This window comes from Apteryx mantelli, chromosome 1, assembly GCF_036417845.1.
Source record: "Apteryx mantelli isolate bAptMan1 chromosome 1, bAptMan1.hap1, whole genome shotgun sequence".
Classification (NCBI taxonomy): domain Eukaryota; kingdom Metazoa; phylum Chordata; class Aves; order Apterygiformes; family Apterygidae; genus Apteryx; species Apteryx mantelli.
In genome coordinates, this window is record NC_089978.1 from 33,695,099 (window position 1) to 33,707,539 (window position 12,441).

General features: G+C 43.0%; 1 protein-coding gene across 2 annotated transcripts in view; it reads right to left on the reverse strand.

The window, feature by feature from the left end:
* The window catches only part of LRCH1 (leucine rich repeats and calponin homology domain containing 1), a 143,136-nt gene extending 135,553 nt beyond the window's left edge, over positions 1-7,583 (reverse strand). For both annotated transcript variants that reach the window (XM_067292212.1, XM_067292204.1), the window contains exon 1: positions 7,351-7,583. In XM_067292212.1, the coding sequence (XP_067148313.1) occupies positions 7,351-7,582 (232 nt within the window). In that variant the 5' untranslated portion in view covers position 7,583. The remainder of the gene's footprint in view (positions 1-7,350) is intronic.
* Positions 7,584-12,441: the final 4,858 nt, after the last annotated feature.

Consider the following 12,441-nt stretch of genomic DNA (forward strand, 5'->3'; position numbering starts at 1 on the left):
GTAAAGTCCAATTCAAGAGCTCTGTCCTGATATTTAAAATCCTCAGCTACCCCCAGTAGCTTGCCCAGAAGAGCTACCTTACACTGGCTTCATAAAATTATCAACTAGATTGTAACTAAGGGAGTCAGAATTCCCACAAGTTCAGCTAAACATGAAACATTTCGTGGAGATTCAAAAGTGCGCACAAACCTCAGGTTCCAAATTAAATGCAAAACTAACTCTCATTTGGCTCTGCCAAGATCATCCTCTAACTCAAATTTTGTGTTTTGTTTTTTTTTCCCTTTAGAAAGTATTTATCCTATGAACTGGGATAGAAGGAAGGAAGATTGTTACTGCTATTTCTATTTTTAAGTAGTTAGGAGGTTTTCAGATATTATGGTGTTCTGCACCATACAAGGAAAGAAAGGGACAAAAAAGGCAAGCTGGCCAGCAAAACACCCTTGGGGAAAGAGGGCGGGGAGAAGCGTTAGAACTGAACTCTTCCCACAAGGAAGAGAAGCTTAACTCCTCAGTACCTTTCCAAAGAGTATCTTACAGGTACTGGAACCACTCTGATGTGTAGATGATATGCCACAAAATATGGTCAGCAGAGTGGAGTCTGAAGTCAGAAGACATAACATGCATTTCCACATTTGCCACTGATCTGCACTCTGAATATGGTGATAACGCTTATGGCTCTTTCAATTTTAAACATGGGAGAATGATAAATGGGTTTTATTATTTTTGTATTCTGGTCTCACTAGAATGAAGCAAAGATAGGTACCTACTTGGTTTCAAAAGTGCCATTTCAAGTATTTAAATCATACTGATTTTAACTGTGAATCTAATCTGCTTAGGAATGTTCATAAATCCTTAGAGATGGAGTCAGAAAAACATAGGTGGAATGAACAGTCTATGGGTCTGGGGAAGTTTCCAATCCCATACTTCCGAGAATGGTTATTACAACATGCAGAACATCAGTCCTTGGGTCTTGGTCGCTCTTGCAACTCTCTGCAAGTTGCAAAAAAGCCACAGGCTTTCCCTACTGCAAGCCAATGTTTGCTAAGCTTCCCAAACTGAAATTCAACAGTTAACCATTTCCTGAAGTGTAAGGCCTGTAAATGTCATGCATCTTATAGTCAAATAATTTTCTCTTTTTTTTCTTGTAATTCACTGTTCACAAAATTCTAATTATCATTATTAATGTAACTACTCAAGAAGCCCATTTTCCCTCAGTTTTGGAGACACAAAAAATATCCCAAACCACTATATTCAGCTAAGAATGTACAGCTCTCCTGCTTGCTTACTATCTTTTCCCTCATTCTTTCTCTTCTACCACTTCATACATTTTCCCTCACTTGAAACTTCATAAAGTTTCCTTCATTTTGTATGATTCTTTACCTTCTGACTTTGAATAATATCTTCTATCTATTTTCTTGTTCATTTCCTCACTCAATCCCATATTACACTGACACTCGTCCCCTTCCACTTCCAAGTCACAGTTCCACCGGGCAGATATTTATTGTACTTTGCCATAGTTGATCCTACCCTGTTCTCTTCCTCTCACTTCTCTGAAGTATTCGACACTCTACATACAGTAACTGTATTAACATTCACACTGCCCCTCCTGTTTTACAGATGTCTAAACCAAGATGTCTTTTATGCCAAGGACACAAAAGAAACAGACCAGGGGAAGGAAGAAGAGGAGACACACACAAACCACACAGGAACATTTGGTTTCTACTTCCCACAGTGCCTCTGATCACATGATTTACATGATCACTGCTTTAGTTTGATAAGGCTCTTTCATGAAGCATTGCTTGTCAAAAAAACAAAAAACAAAAAACAAAACTAGAATATGGTAATAAAGAGCTGTTCAGACAGATCACACTATTAAGTTACAGTCTGAAATTTGTATTTATACTGGTGGGCGCACAATGTTGAAATTCTATTCATTTTTTATGCTTGATATAATGAAATATTATATAACGCCCTCAAAAATAATTACATCCATAAGTTTTGGCTGTAGGATAATATTCATTTCCTCCTCTCCCCCCTCCTAATATACTTAGTATAGTATTTTTTGTACGAGACAGAATAAGTAATGTTAGAAATCTTCAATAAACAGAGGAAGGTTGTACAAAGGGTCTGACTGTCGAACATGAAGCAGAAAACAGAACATGATTTTTTTCTTCAGCTTTATAATTAAATGCTATTTTTATTGATATGAAGTTTGGATAAAATGAGCAAAATGAAAGCTTCTCAAGAAGGCTCATCCAAAAAATTGCTATGTAACCACATCATAAATTCAAGCTGATGAATTTAACATATTCAAGACTAATTATCAGAGAGAAATCTTAAAAGGAAAGAGGCACATGAAATCTCTCTAATTTTTCATAGTAATAATAACCAAATCCTTAAAGAAGAATGGGTTTGATCGTTCTTTTTTGGTTCAAATATGCATGCAGTAGAACATAAGAACTAGTCTGTATCTGTGTCGCTCTCCCCAGTGTGAACTGCATTCTTAAGCTGAACCAACTGAACATCTACTGTTATAATTAGGAGAATTCCCAGAAGTGGAGGAAGGGCTAAGTTAATAAAGGACCTGGAGAAAATTAGTGAGATTCAATTATGGTAATCTAATATACATATTTGTTTATAAAAAATAAAACTTAGGGATACTCGATCTTGTAGGGAAATAAGTTTTTATTAGCAAAGTAGACTAGAAATAACATATTTCAGCTGAACCAATATCAATCACCAAAACAGAAATATATTTTTCAGAGAGGCAAGCAGAAAACACTCAAACTACTGGGTACAAACAAATGCATTCCTGGACTAAACTCCAAAGGAACATAACTTTGAACTTGTTCACTTTTTTTCTCCCATTACATGATCCTGTAGGAAGCACTTAGATGTCAAAACTCAGATGAAAGTACCCCAAAAACTAAATTTAAAATTTTACAGGTGCAGAGATGTTTGTTTAGATGAAACAGTGATTTTTGGACCATCTTGAAAACAAATCCACAGTCATATAGTTGTAACAACCATTTCAAAGATGCTGCCAGGCTACAGGTTTCTTCAACACAGAACTGTCTGGAGAGCACAGTCCAGAGAGAAACATTTTTTTAAAAAAAAAAAAAGCATGTAGGATTTCTTTAGTATAGCGAGCTCTCTCAAGGATTGAAAAAAAAAAAAGAAAAATACACACACCTTCCAGAAATTCATACTAGCCAAACTAATGTTCAAATAATTCAATTCGTATTACTTTTCAAACAGTCTAACAAACACCTAATTGAAAAATATTTACTTCTCTTACATCTAAAAACAAAAAGAAGCAGCAAGTAATCCTTCCTCTTGTGCCTTCCCTACACAACTGAAATGAATAAAATAGACATGCACCAGAGACAGTGCCCAGAATCTGCCTTCAGAAATACAGCCAAAGACTACAGAAAGATGTTGAAGTGATACAGGCAGCCATGGTTACGCATTTAAGTAACAGCTTTGGGGCTTTTTCTTCCTCTTTTATAAATTAATATGCTTCTAGCATTCCCACTGGTTTTGAGGAATATAATTGCATACAATTACTTAAGAACTATATGATTACTGTGCCACTGTCTTCTGCATAACCCAGCCTGTAATAAAACTGATAAAAATAGCATTTATTATTTTTGAAATGGCTTTTGCAATGCATCCACACTGATGTGGTTTAAAACATCTGACTAAACTCAAGATACTTTACATAAAGGTTTTATTTTCTTCTAACAGCACTGCACACCATGCAAACTCTCTTCTGTATGCAACATACTGCCTGAAAGTTCAGCTTACCAGGTCACTCAGCTTTTGAGCAAACCTTTCAAAAGGCAATGAGGAAGGAGTGTTCGAAGCGTTGGAAAGTTGTACCTAGAATTATAGGATGGATCTCTATAAGCAAGATGTACTCAATGCAAACAAAGGTCCCAGAAGAAAAAAAGCATACCAAAAAACTGCATACATAGGAAGTGAACAAGTACAGTTAAAACTCTACAGTTACTAGGGAATAACTGCAATAGAAACTAGAGAAATCAAGTGATTCAGTCTCAGCTATTAGCTCTGTCCGTTTAGTAAATGCATCTATTGATATATAAAAATCTGACTTCTAACTTCAGAAAAAACAAATGTATGAACAGAGGATTTCAAGTTTAACCCTACTATCTTCCTCAGAAACATTTAAAGCACTCAGAATTTTTCCAGAAAACAGCCTTGATAGTATTTTATTCAAGAGTATCTGTAATCATCATTTTCTCAGTCCAAGAACACTGTCAGAATCTAATACTAAAACACTGTCAAAATGCAGACATGGTTTCAGTTTTCTGGAAACCCCCTGCTCCTCAGATCCCTGAACTCAATCCCCCAGACTAGTCTTCTCTAAACCATGGATTGCCTTTATTTTTCATAGAGATTAACCTTCCTTAGCAAAAAAAGCTTTAACAATGAATGACTACCCCTTCCCCAAACTTCAAAGTTTCAGGGCTTCAGAGACATATCAGTACATCAAATCTGAAAGTAAGAGCCACCCATTGCGAGAACATACTCCAAGTAGTGCAAAAAAAGCACTGTTTTTATACTATGTACATTTATGGAAAGGGAGCGAGAGAGAGAATTCCCGTCAAGAGTTTGTCCCAAGTTTCAGAAATCTGAGCTTAAGCCAAGTGTATCTTCTGTTTATATATTCTACTTATGTAATGTAACAAGTGAAAAGGAAATATATCAACATATAACTTAACTCACAAGGCAAACAATTCACATTAACTGGTTACAACAAGCTGTTACAAATGAAAACATAAAGTAACTGTAGATTAACAAACATAGTTCTCCTAAAAGGGGGCAAAGAGTAAAGGACTGCTGTTGCGACAAAATTGAGACATGGGCTGCTCTACACTGCCTTTTATATCAAGCAAAAATAGAACAAAAATCCCATTCTTCATTTAATTTCCTATTGAACGTCTTCTACGTAAACTCTGACAAGAGCACATTAATGCTTGAAGGCGAAGCCAGCTTTTTTCCTGAGCTCTCCTCAAAATAGAAGACTTATTAGAACAAGTAAGGCTGTAATAAGCATGTACTACCTACAACACATACAACATAGCTATGCACATACAACACTCAGCTCATGCTTATACAACACATGCTTACACAATGAACTGATACCAATATGTGTTCATTATCAATCAAAAAATTGTTTTGCAGTACATAAATTTGTTTACCAACAACTTCAATCAGTATTAGCTTAGACCAAACAAGCTAACTTTGTGAATTTCTACAATGCCTATCTGGTATCACAGGATGTCTTCATTAAACTACAGTTTTAAAAAACAAAAGGGAGGAAACCTCTTGTTTGGAGAGACAAGATGAAAGTCATTCTTCTAACTGCACACTGTTCCACTATCATGTCTTATCCCTTTCACTGTCAAATCTGTTACTGAGTTACTGGTTAGCATGGCAATTCATGTGGTTTCCTTCATCCAGTTTCCTTCATATTTCCTCTTTTATTGATATGAAATGGGTGTTCAGACAGAACACTGAAATACATTGAGAAAGAGCAAATGAGTGACAGAGCTAAAGAATGGTTAAATATGAAATCTACTGCACATCAGAGACATCATTCTGTTCCCTATAGGTAGGGATAGATACAAGTATGCAGTAAAAAAAAAACAGGACGCGAGGCAATGGGCACAAACTGAAACACAGACACTTCCATCTTAACATGAGGAAAAACTTTTTCACTGTGAGGGTGACAGAGCACTGGAACAGGTTGCCCAGAGAGGTTGTGGAGTCTCCTTCTCTGGAGATATTCAAAACCCGCCTGGACGCAATCCTGTGCAATATGCTCTAGGTGACCCTGCTTGAGCAGGGGGGTTGGACTAGATGATCTCCAGAGGTCCCTTCCAACCTCAGTGATTCTGTGATTCTGTGATTCTGTAAGTGGGTTTGTCTCTGTATACAGGAAGGCATACATACCCTCATACGCAGGAGTGGGTGAGAGTTTAGGTATGTGTTATCACATGTTTGCATGCAGGTATAGCACCTGCTGTTTTGTGGGACAAGAAGAATAACAAGTGGATACTTGTCTGCTCCTTCTCTGCTACAGCACAGCTATCTTCAGTAGGCAAATGGGGACACAACAGGGCATGTGGAGGCAGTACACTAAAGAGCTTACGAATATGCTAATATACTTTTCTAGTGAGGGTTTGTACTATTCTACCTAGAGAGAAAATATAAAGAATGGATGAGGTTCCTACCTCCTGCACATATAAGGGTAGGAAGAACAGATAAGACCCTTTGTGAAGGATTGGTCCCTTAGGTGAGAAACAACTGTGACTTCTTTTCCTGTTGGAAGGAGGGTGTGAGGGCAAGGTAAATGCAGACTAGATACGCTTCCCCTTACCCCTGCTATGTGCTGTGTTGGTAGGTCTGTCTCCTCTGCAGATTTATGTAATTATGGTGTCCCCCGCTGTAGAACATGCACACTGCATGTGAAGATAGTGATTCCTCCCCACATTTGGCTTGAAAGACAGCATTACATACAGAGATGGAAATATGGCTACATTACTGTAAGGATGTAAGAGTGGGATATGAACCTTCGCAGAGGCAAGTGGCATCTGTGAAAGTGAGCATACTCCCCAGGGTAGCTGCAGAGCAAAAGTGTTCCTATAGACATGTTCCATCTGTAGGGTGCACACAGGCGACACATGCAGCAGCATATGACTCCCTTGATGTGGTTACATGTGGATTTTAGTACAGCTACATGTGAACTGGGACCCCCTTCAGTGGCAGGTGTTTCTGCCTACACGCAGTGGGAAGGAAGGGGCAGCAGGTATCTAACCGGACACGCACGGGCGTTCCTCGCCCAGCACATCCACAGCGGGGAGGGCAGCTGCTTCCCAGGACAACCTCAGCGGGCAGTGGGGTGGCACAGAGGAGAGGCAGCCTCCCCCCGGATGGGGGGCCAAGGCAGGTGCGCGCAGCTACCACCCCCGCTCCCCCTAAGTGCCACGGGGGGGGGGGCAACACTGCCTCACCACCCACTATAAGCAAAAGCGGCCGTACAAAGGGGGGGACTGCAGCTTTTCAGCCATATGGGAGCGAACACCTACCTCACACACCAAGAAAAATGGGAGGAAAAAAATAAAAACAGAAATAAAAGGACGAGGTGCAGGCAGAGCTTACTTTCCGCGTGGGGACTGGCCACGGGACAGCCCACACCTCCCCGCAGGGATGCTGCGGGCAGCTCCCCGCCGAGGGGGCGGCGGAGGCCCCCGGCGCGGCCGCCTCCCCCTGCCCCCGGGGCGGGCACCGGCAGCCGCCCCCGCGCGCCGGGCCTGGCCTCACCTGCCCGCACCGCGTCGGAGAGGTCGTGGCTGAGGGCGGCGGCGCTGCGCGGGAACTCCTTCAGCTTCCTGCCGCTCAGGTTGAGCCCCCCGGAGTGCGCCGCCTCCTCCAGCGCCCGCTCCAGACCGCGGTTCAGCGGCGCCGCCGAACCCAGGGACCCGCCGCCGCCCGCCGCCGCCACCGCCAGGGCAGCGGCGGGGAAGGGCTGCGACTCGCCTCCCAGCGTCGCCATCTTCCCCCGCGCCCGCCTCGCCTCGCCTCGCCTCGCCGCTGGGGGTACCCGCGGGGCCGCCGGACCCGCCTCGCTCTGCCCTTCCGCCGCCTCCTCCTCCTCCGCCTCCTCCTCCTCCGCCGCCGCCGCCCGCTCGCTCGCTGTGGTGCTGCTGGTGGTGGTGGTGGTGGCGGCGCAGCCGCAGCCGCCGCCGCCGCCGCCGGGAGGGGGACGGGAGGGGAGGGGAGAGGTGGGAGCGCAGGCAGGAGGCGGAGGCAAACGGCCCCAGCGCGCGCGCCGCACGGGCCGGGCGAGGCGCGCGCACTGCGCATGCCCCGCCTCACCCCTTCACGCTTCTCCCGCCGGCGGCGCGTGGGAAGGGGGCGCACTGCGGCGCCACCTGGCGGCGCGGCGCAGCAGCGCGCAGCACCCCCGGCCCCTGCTGCCGCCGCATGCAAGGGAGCGGGGAGCTGCGCTGTCACTCGGGGCTCGGCCTGGCTTCCCCACCTCCCTCCCTCTCCACAGGTGCCGCGCTCAGTTTTCAATGGAATAAGCTCTTTATATATATCTTTTTTTTTTTTTAATTTCCCTTTCTGAAGCTTTGCAGAGCTGAGCCCAGGAGCGGGTGAGGACCAAGTCCTCATGCTTCCAGAGTTTGCAGAGTTCAAAGCTAAAAAGGGACCGTTAAGGCATCATGCATGACCTGTATTTACGGGCCATTACTTTTCACCCAGTTACCCTGCGCTGTGATCAACGGCTGAAGTTAAACCAAAGCCTTTCAGGCACCAGGAGGTTCAACCACTGAACACTACAGGGAAAGGAAGACAGAATTGCCGCGAGGAAATGATAACTCTCAGTTTTTGCAAAACAGAGATTTGAGCAAACTCAGCTGTTGCAACAAGAAACAGCTAGGGTGTTAGAGGTGGATTTCTTTAAATCATAGCATCAAAGCATCCATGAAAGACTGGGTCTTTATAATTAAGATATGCTTGGTGCAGCTCTCAGTATCAGCATTTTTCATTCAGATTTTCTGTGCTTTACCATTGCATCACTGCAGAAGTGTTGCAAGCAGCAGCACTTTTAAAGAGACTGCCCTACACGAAGGGCAGAGCTGAGAGGCTAGATGGGAGGGGGGGGGGCGGTATTTTCCTGTAAGTACATTTATACTGCATGTGAGGTATAGGCCCTGGACTGAATTTGAGTCCACATTCCCTTCACACCTACCATTGCCAGCTCTTCAGGTTTTACCCAGGGGTCTTGAGTTTTCAGCATGACAACTCCAGTGTCCCACAAATTTGAGAAAATTTCAAGGGTACTGGAGAGCAATTCTTGACACTGCTTCCTTGAGCAACCTTTGGATGCAGTGGAAATCTTCCCCAAGGAAAACAACAGGCACTACATCATCAGTTATGTCCATATATCACGTTACTTTTGACAAAGCTTGTCATTTTAGTTTGTTGGCGGGCTATTAAAGTAGTATTTCCCACCAATTTCCACCAGTCACAGCACGTTCTGGATTTGTTAAGAGGCTTGCTTCCAGCTTGCACGGAGTCTTTGCATCACTGCTGGAAAACACAAGGAAACAGATGAATGCTACATCTTCACAGTGTTTAAGAAAAGAGTGTCAAACAGTAGTTCAAGTTGAGGTAAATTGCGAATAAGAGCAGCTGCTAGGCTTCTCCTGTAATGGAAATTTGCAAAAAAAATGCAAGTCTAATAAAATAAACATTATCTTCTTTTCCACTGATAGTTACAGAGGTCTAAAAAATTGGAGGTTTTATGACTCAGTATATGACCTTGCACAGGAGATTTCCTGTGTGTTAAATTATCCATCATCAAGGAACTTTATTTTGAACCTGATTAATATGAAGAAAGAAATCATCTTCCAGCATCAGCTATTTACAACGAGGTAAGAGGACCGTCTTTTGGGAAGTCTTCCCGCCTGAGGGACATCGCATTCTTCCTCCTGCACTTCTGGTAAGACAAAGTGATTTCTAGTACTGGTTTTAATAAAACTAAAAGGCTTTTTTGTTCTTTCTTTTCTTCTTTGTCCTCCCAGGATGAGGACAGTGAGGGTACAGAGGCACCCTGGGCTCTCCTGGCACACGGTCCAGCAGGCGCGAAGGTCCAGGCTCCCCCTTACAGCAATATGAGGTCACAAGGCCATAACCAAGGAGCAGGTCTGGTTTAAACTGCTTTTTGCTCTGAACTGCTGAGGTACAATGCAGGCATGAGCTGTGCTTGTCAAATATTGCAAAGGAACTCCTGAAAGCAGCACTTTGAAAGATGTTACAATTATCAAGATTGTTGAGAAAAAAAAAATAATACAGCACTGAAGTTGTATTGTCTTGAGTCTCTCTTTCTATGCTTGAATGCTGTGCCAAATGTGACTCTGTTCCTAGAGATACAGAGGATCAGAAATTGAAAACACTAGGGGAAAAAAAAAAGAAATCAGTCAATCACAGCAACACTGAATTCCTGCCCCCATGCAGATGCTTATAAAAGGTTACCTGCTATATATTGACTTTCTTTGGATCACAAAGTGGGTGCAGTCTGACACTGCAGCTAAGCTGAGCTAATGGCAAGCTGTCATTGAAGGGGACCAGTCCATTCCTTGCCTCCAGCTATGTAGTCTGGCCATTTCCTATGTGATGGTATTTGCACTTGTCTGACTCTTCAATGAGCCAGTCTGGAGAGCTAAAGCAGCTGAAAAATTAAATCCAGAAGAAAAAGAAAAAAGAGGATGCTCTTCAGCAAGCGCACACAAAATAAAGCAGAGGAGAAAAAAACGCAGAGGACAGACTTATGGGTGTAGAAGAAGAAAAACATTGCAGTGATGACTGTTCTGCAAATCCGGTCATACATAATGACTGTGACAAAAAATAATCCTATCAAAGATGTACAGAAAGCACCATAGTTGAGGAAGACTGTGAGCCTTAGAGACATGGAGCAAGCTTCTGTCTGTCTGTGACTCTAAATTAGCAGAAAACAAAAGAAAAGCCCACATGGTTTGTGAAGATCAGAGTTTGTCTTATCTGGAGGGAGCTGGTGCATCACAAGGTAGAGTATAAACTTAGTACAGAGCACCTTTTCTGTATTAACTTGCTACAGGATTTTTTCAGTGTGCAGCAAGAGAGCCATACTTTACTTAAAAGTATAGAAATTTACCTCATGCTCCATGTGCTCTAAGACAACGCTCAAGAGGCATTAGCATGGAGTAGCTCATACATAGTCAGGTTACGCCAAGACTTACTCTGCAGGAATATCCCAGGCAGACAAGCTGTGTGGTACAAAGACAGAAACAACACATACACAATAAGTCAATCCAACTCAACACACACACACACACAATAAGACTCGACTTGCAAGACCAGCTCAGTTCGGTGCAACACAAAATAGCAGTCACAACGAAGAAAAGCCACATTACACATCCTTGACAGTATGGCTGCAAATAGCACCAGGACAAAGAAAATTATTAGATGAATTCCAAGAGTAAAATCACACAGGTTGAAGCTTCAGATGGGACAGATAAAAAGATACTCCTTCCAATTAAAGCATGAACTCCTGAACCTGCTTACACTATACCTAGGACAAATGGTTCATAAATAGATACCAGCAAAATGAATAGCCTGCTCAGAGCAGACAGTTTGCTGTAGCTTCCTTGCAGCAAAGCTGCTAAAGAGATTATCGATATGCTTTTGAAGGATCGGGATATCTGCCAGAAAAGGTATACCAGGAAAGAACTCAAATGAGTCCATTTATATAGCACCTGCATCACAGGATAATAATAATAATAATAATAATAATAATAATAATAATAATAAAGACAGCCAAGGTTCATTCTTGCATAGATCCAAGCAACTGAAAGTACCACCTAAGTAGTGCAGAATTATCCAGATGCTACCGATGCAGAAGCAGGACCTCACGTCTTGGTGCCAAGGGCTTATCATGACAAGCGTTGGGAGCTTAGGAAAGCAGCTCCCTCACTGTGTCCCGAGTCCCAGTGGGCAGCAGGCACAAAAACCACATTGGGTGATTGTTGGTGAGGGTCAGCTCAGCACCGTTGATCCCAAACAGCACTGCATATGCTAGCAGTGCTGGCAAGGTGCACAGTCATGGTGGTGATGCTGTACAGACACGGGAGCAACAGGACCGAAGCTGCGAGAGGTCATGACCAAAACCTCAGCTCTCAACTAAGAGGTCATGAAGATAGACCTAAGGGTAAACTAAAATCAAAATGAAACTGAGTGCCTTAGTATCTCTGAAACACTTGACCTGACTAAACATGTAAGGCAACCTAATAACATGCCCATACCTGAAATATTAATTCAGTTCAAAGACTGAGCAGCTGTAAGCTTACAGAGCTTCTTCCAGGCTTCCCAGATGACCTTGAAATGTGCAACCTGATAGAGAGATAACTATGTCCATGCTGACCTTGAATCCATTCCTGAAATACAGCTTCCACAGAGCTTCATTAGGGATTCCTGGGATTGTAACCGGGGTACGAGACTTGCTCTTGAAAAAGGAAAAGCCAATAGTTTTTGCACGAAGATCAACAGAACAAAGGCCTAGCTAAGCTGGGAAAGGGATGTCTTGCAGGAGTCTGCATTCATGAACATTTGTAACAGCATCTGCAAGGAGAAGAAGCCATCAGAGTAAGAAATAACCTATTTTCTCATAAAAATAGAGGAGACAATTGATTACTGTCACTAGATAATGAGACAGCATTTATGAAAAGATGCTGTTGGCAGTCACACAATGCCTCCAGTGTATGCTATTGAAATACTACAGTTAATATGTCTGCTCGGTGAGAAAACTATGCAGATCTGACTTCCTACCCCTAGCAGACTACCAGCGCAGACATACGGAATTGGATAGGA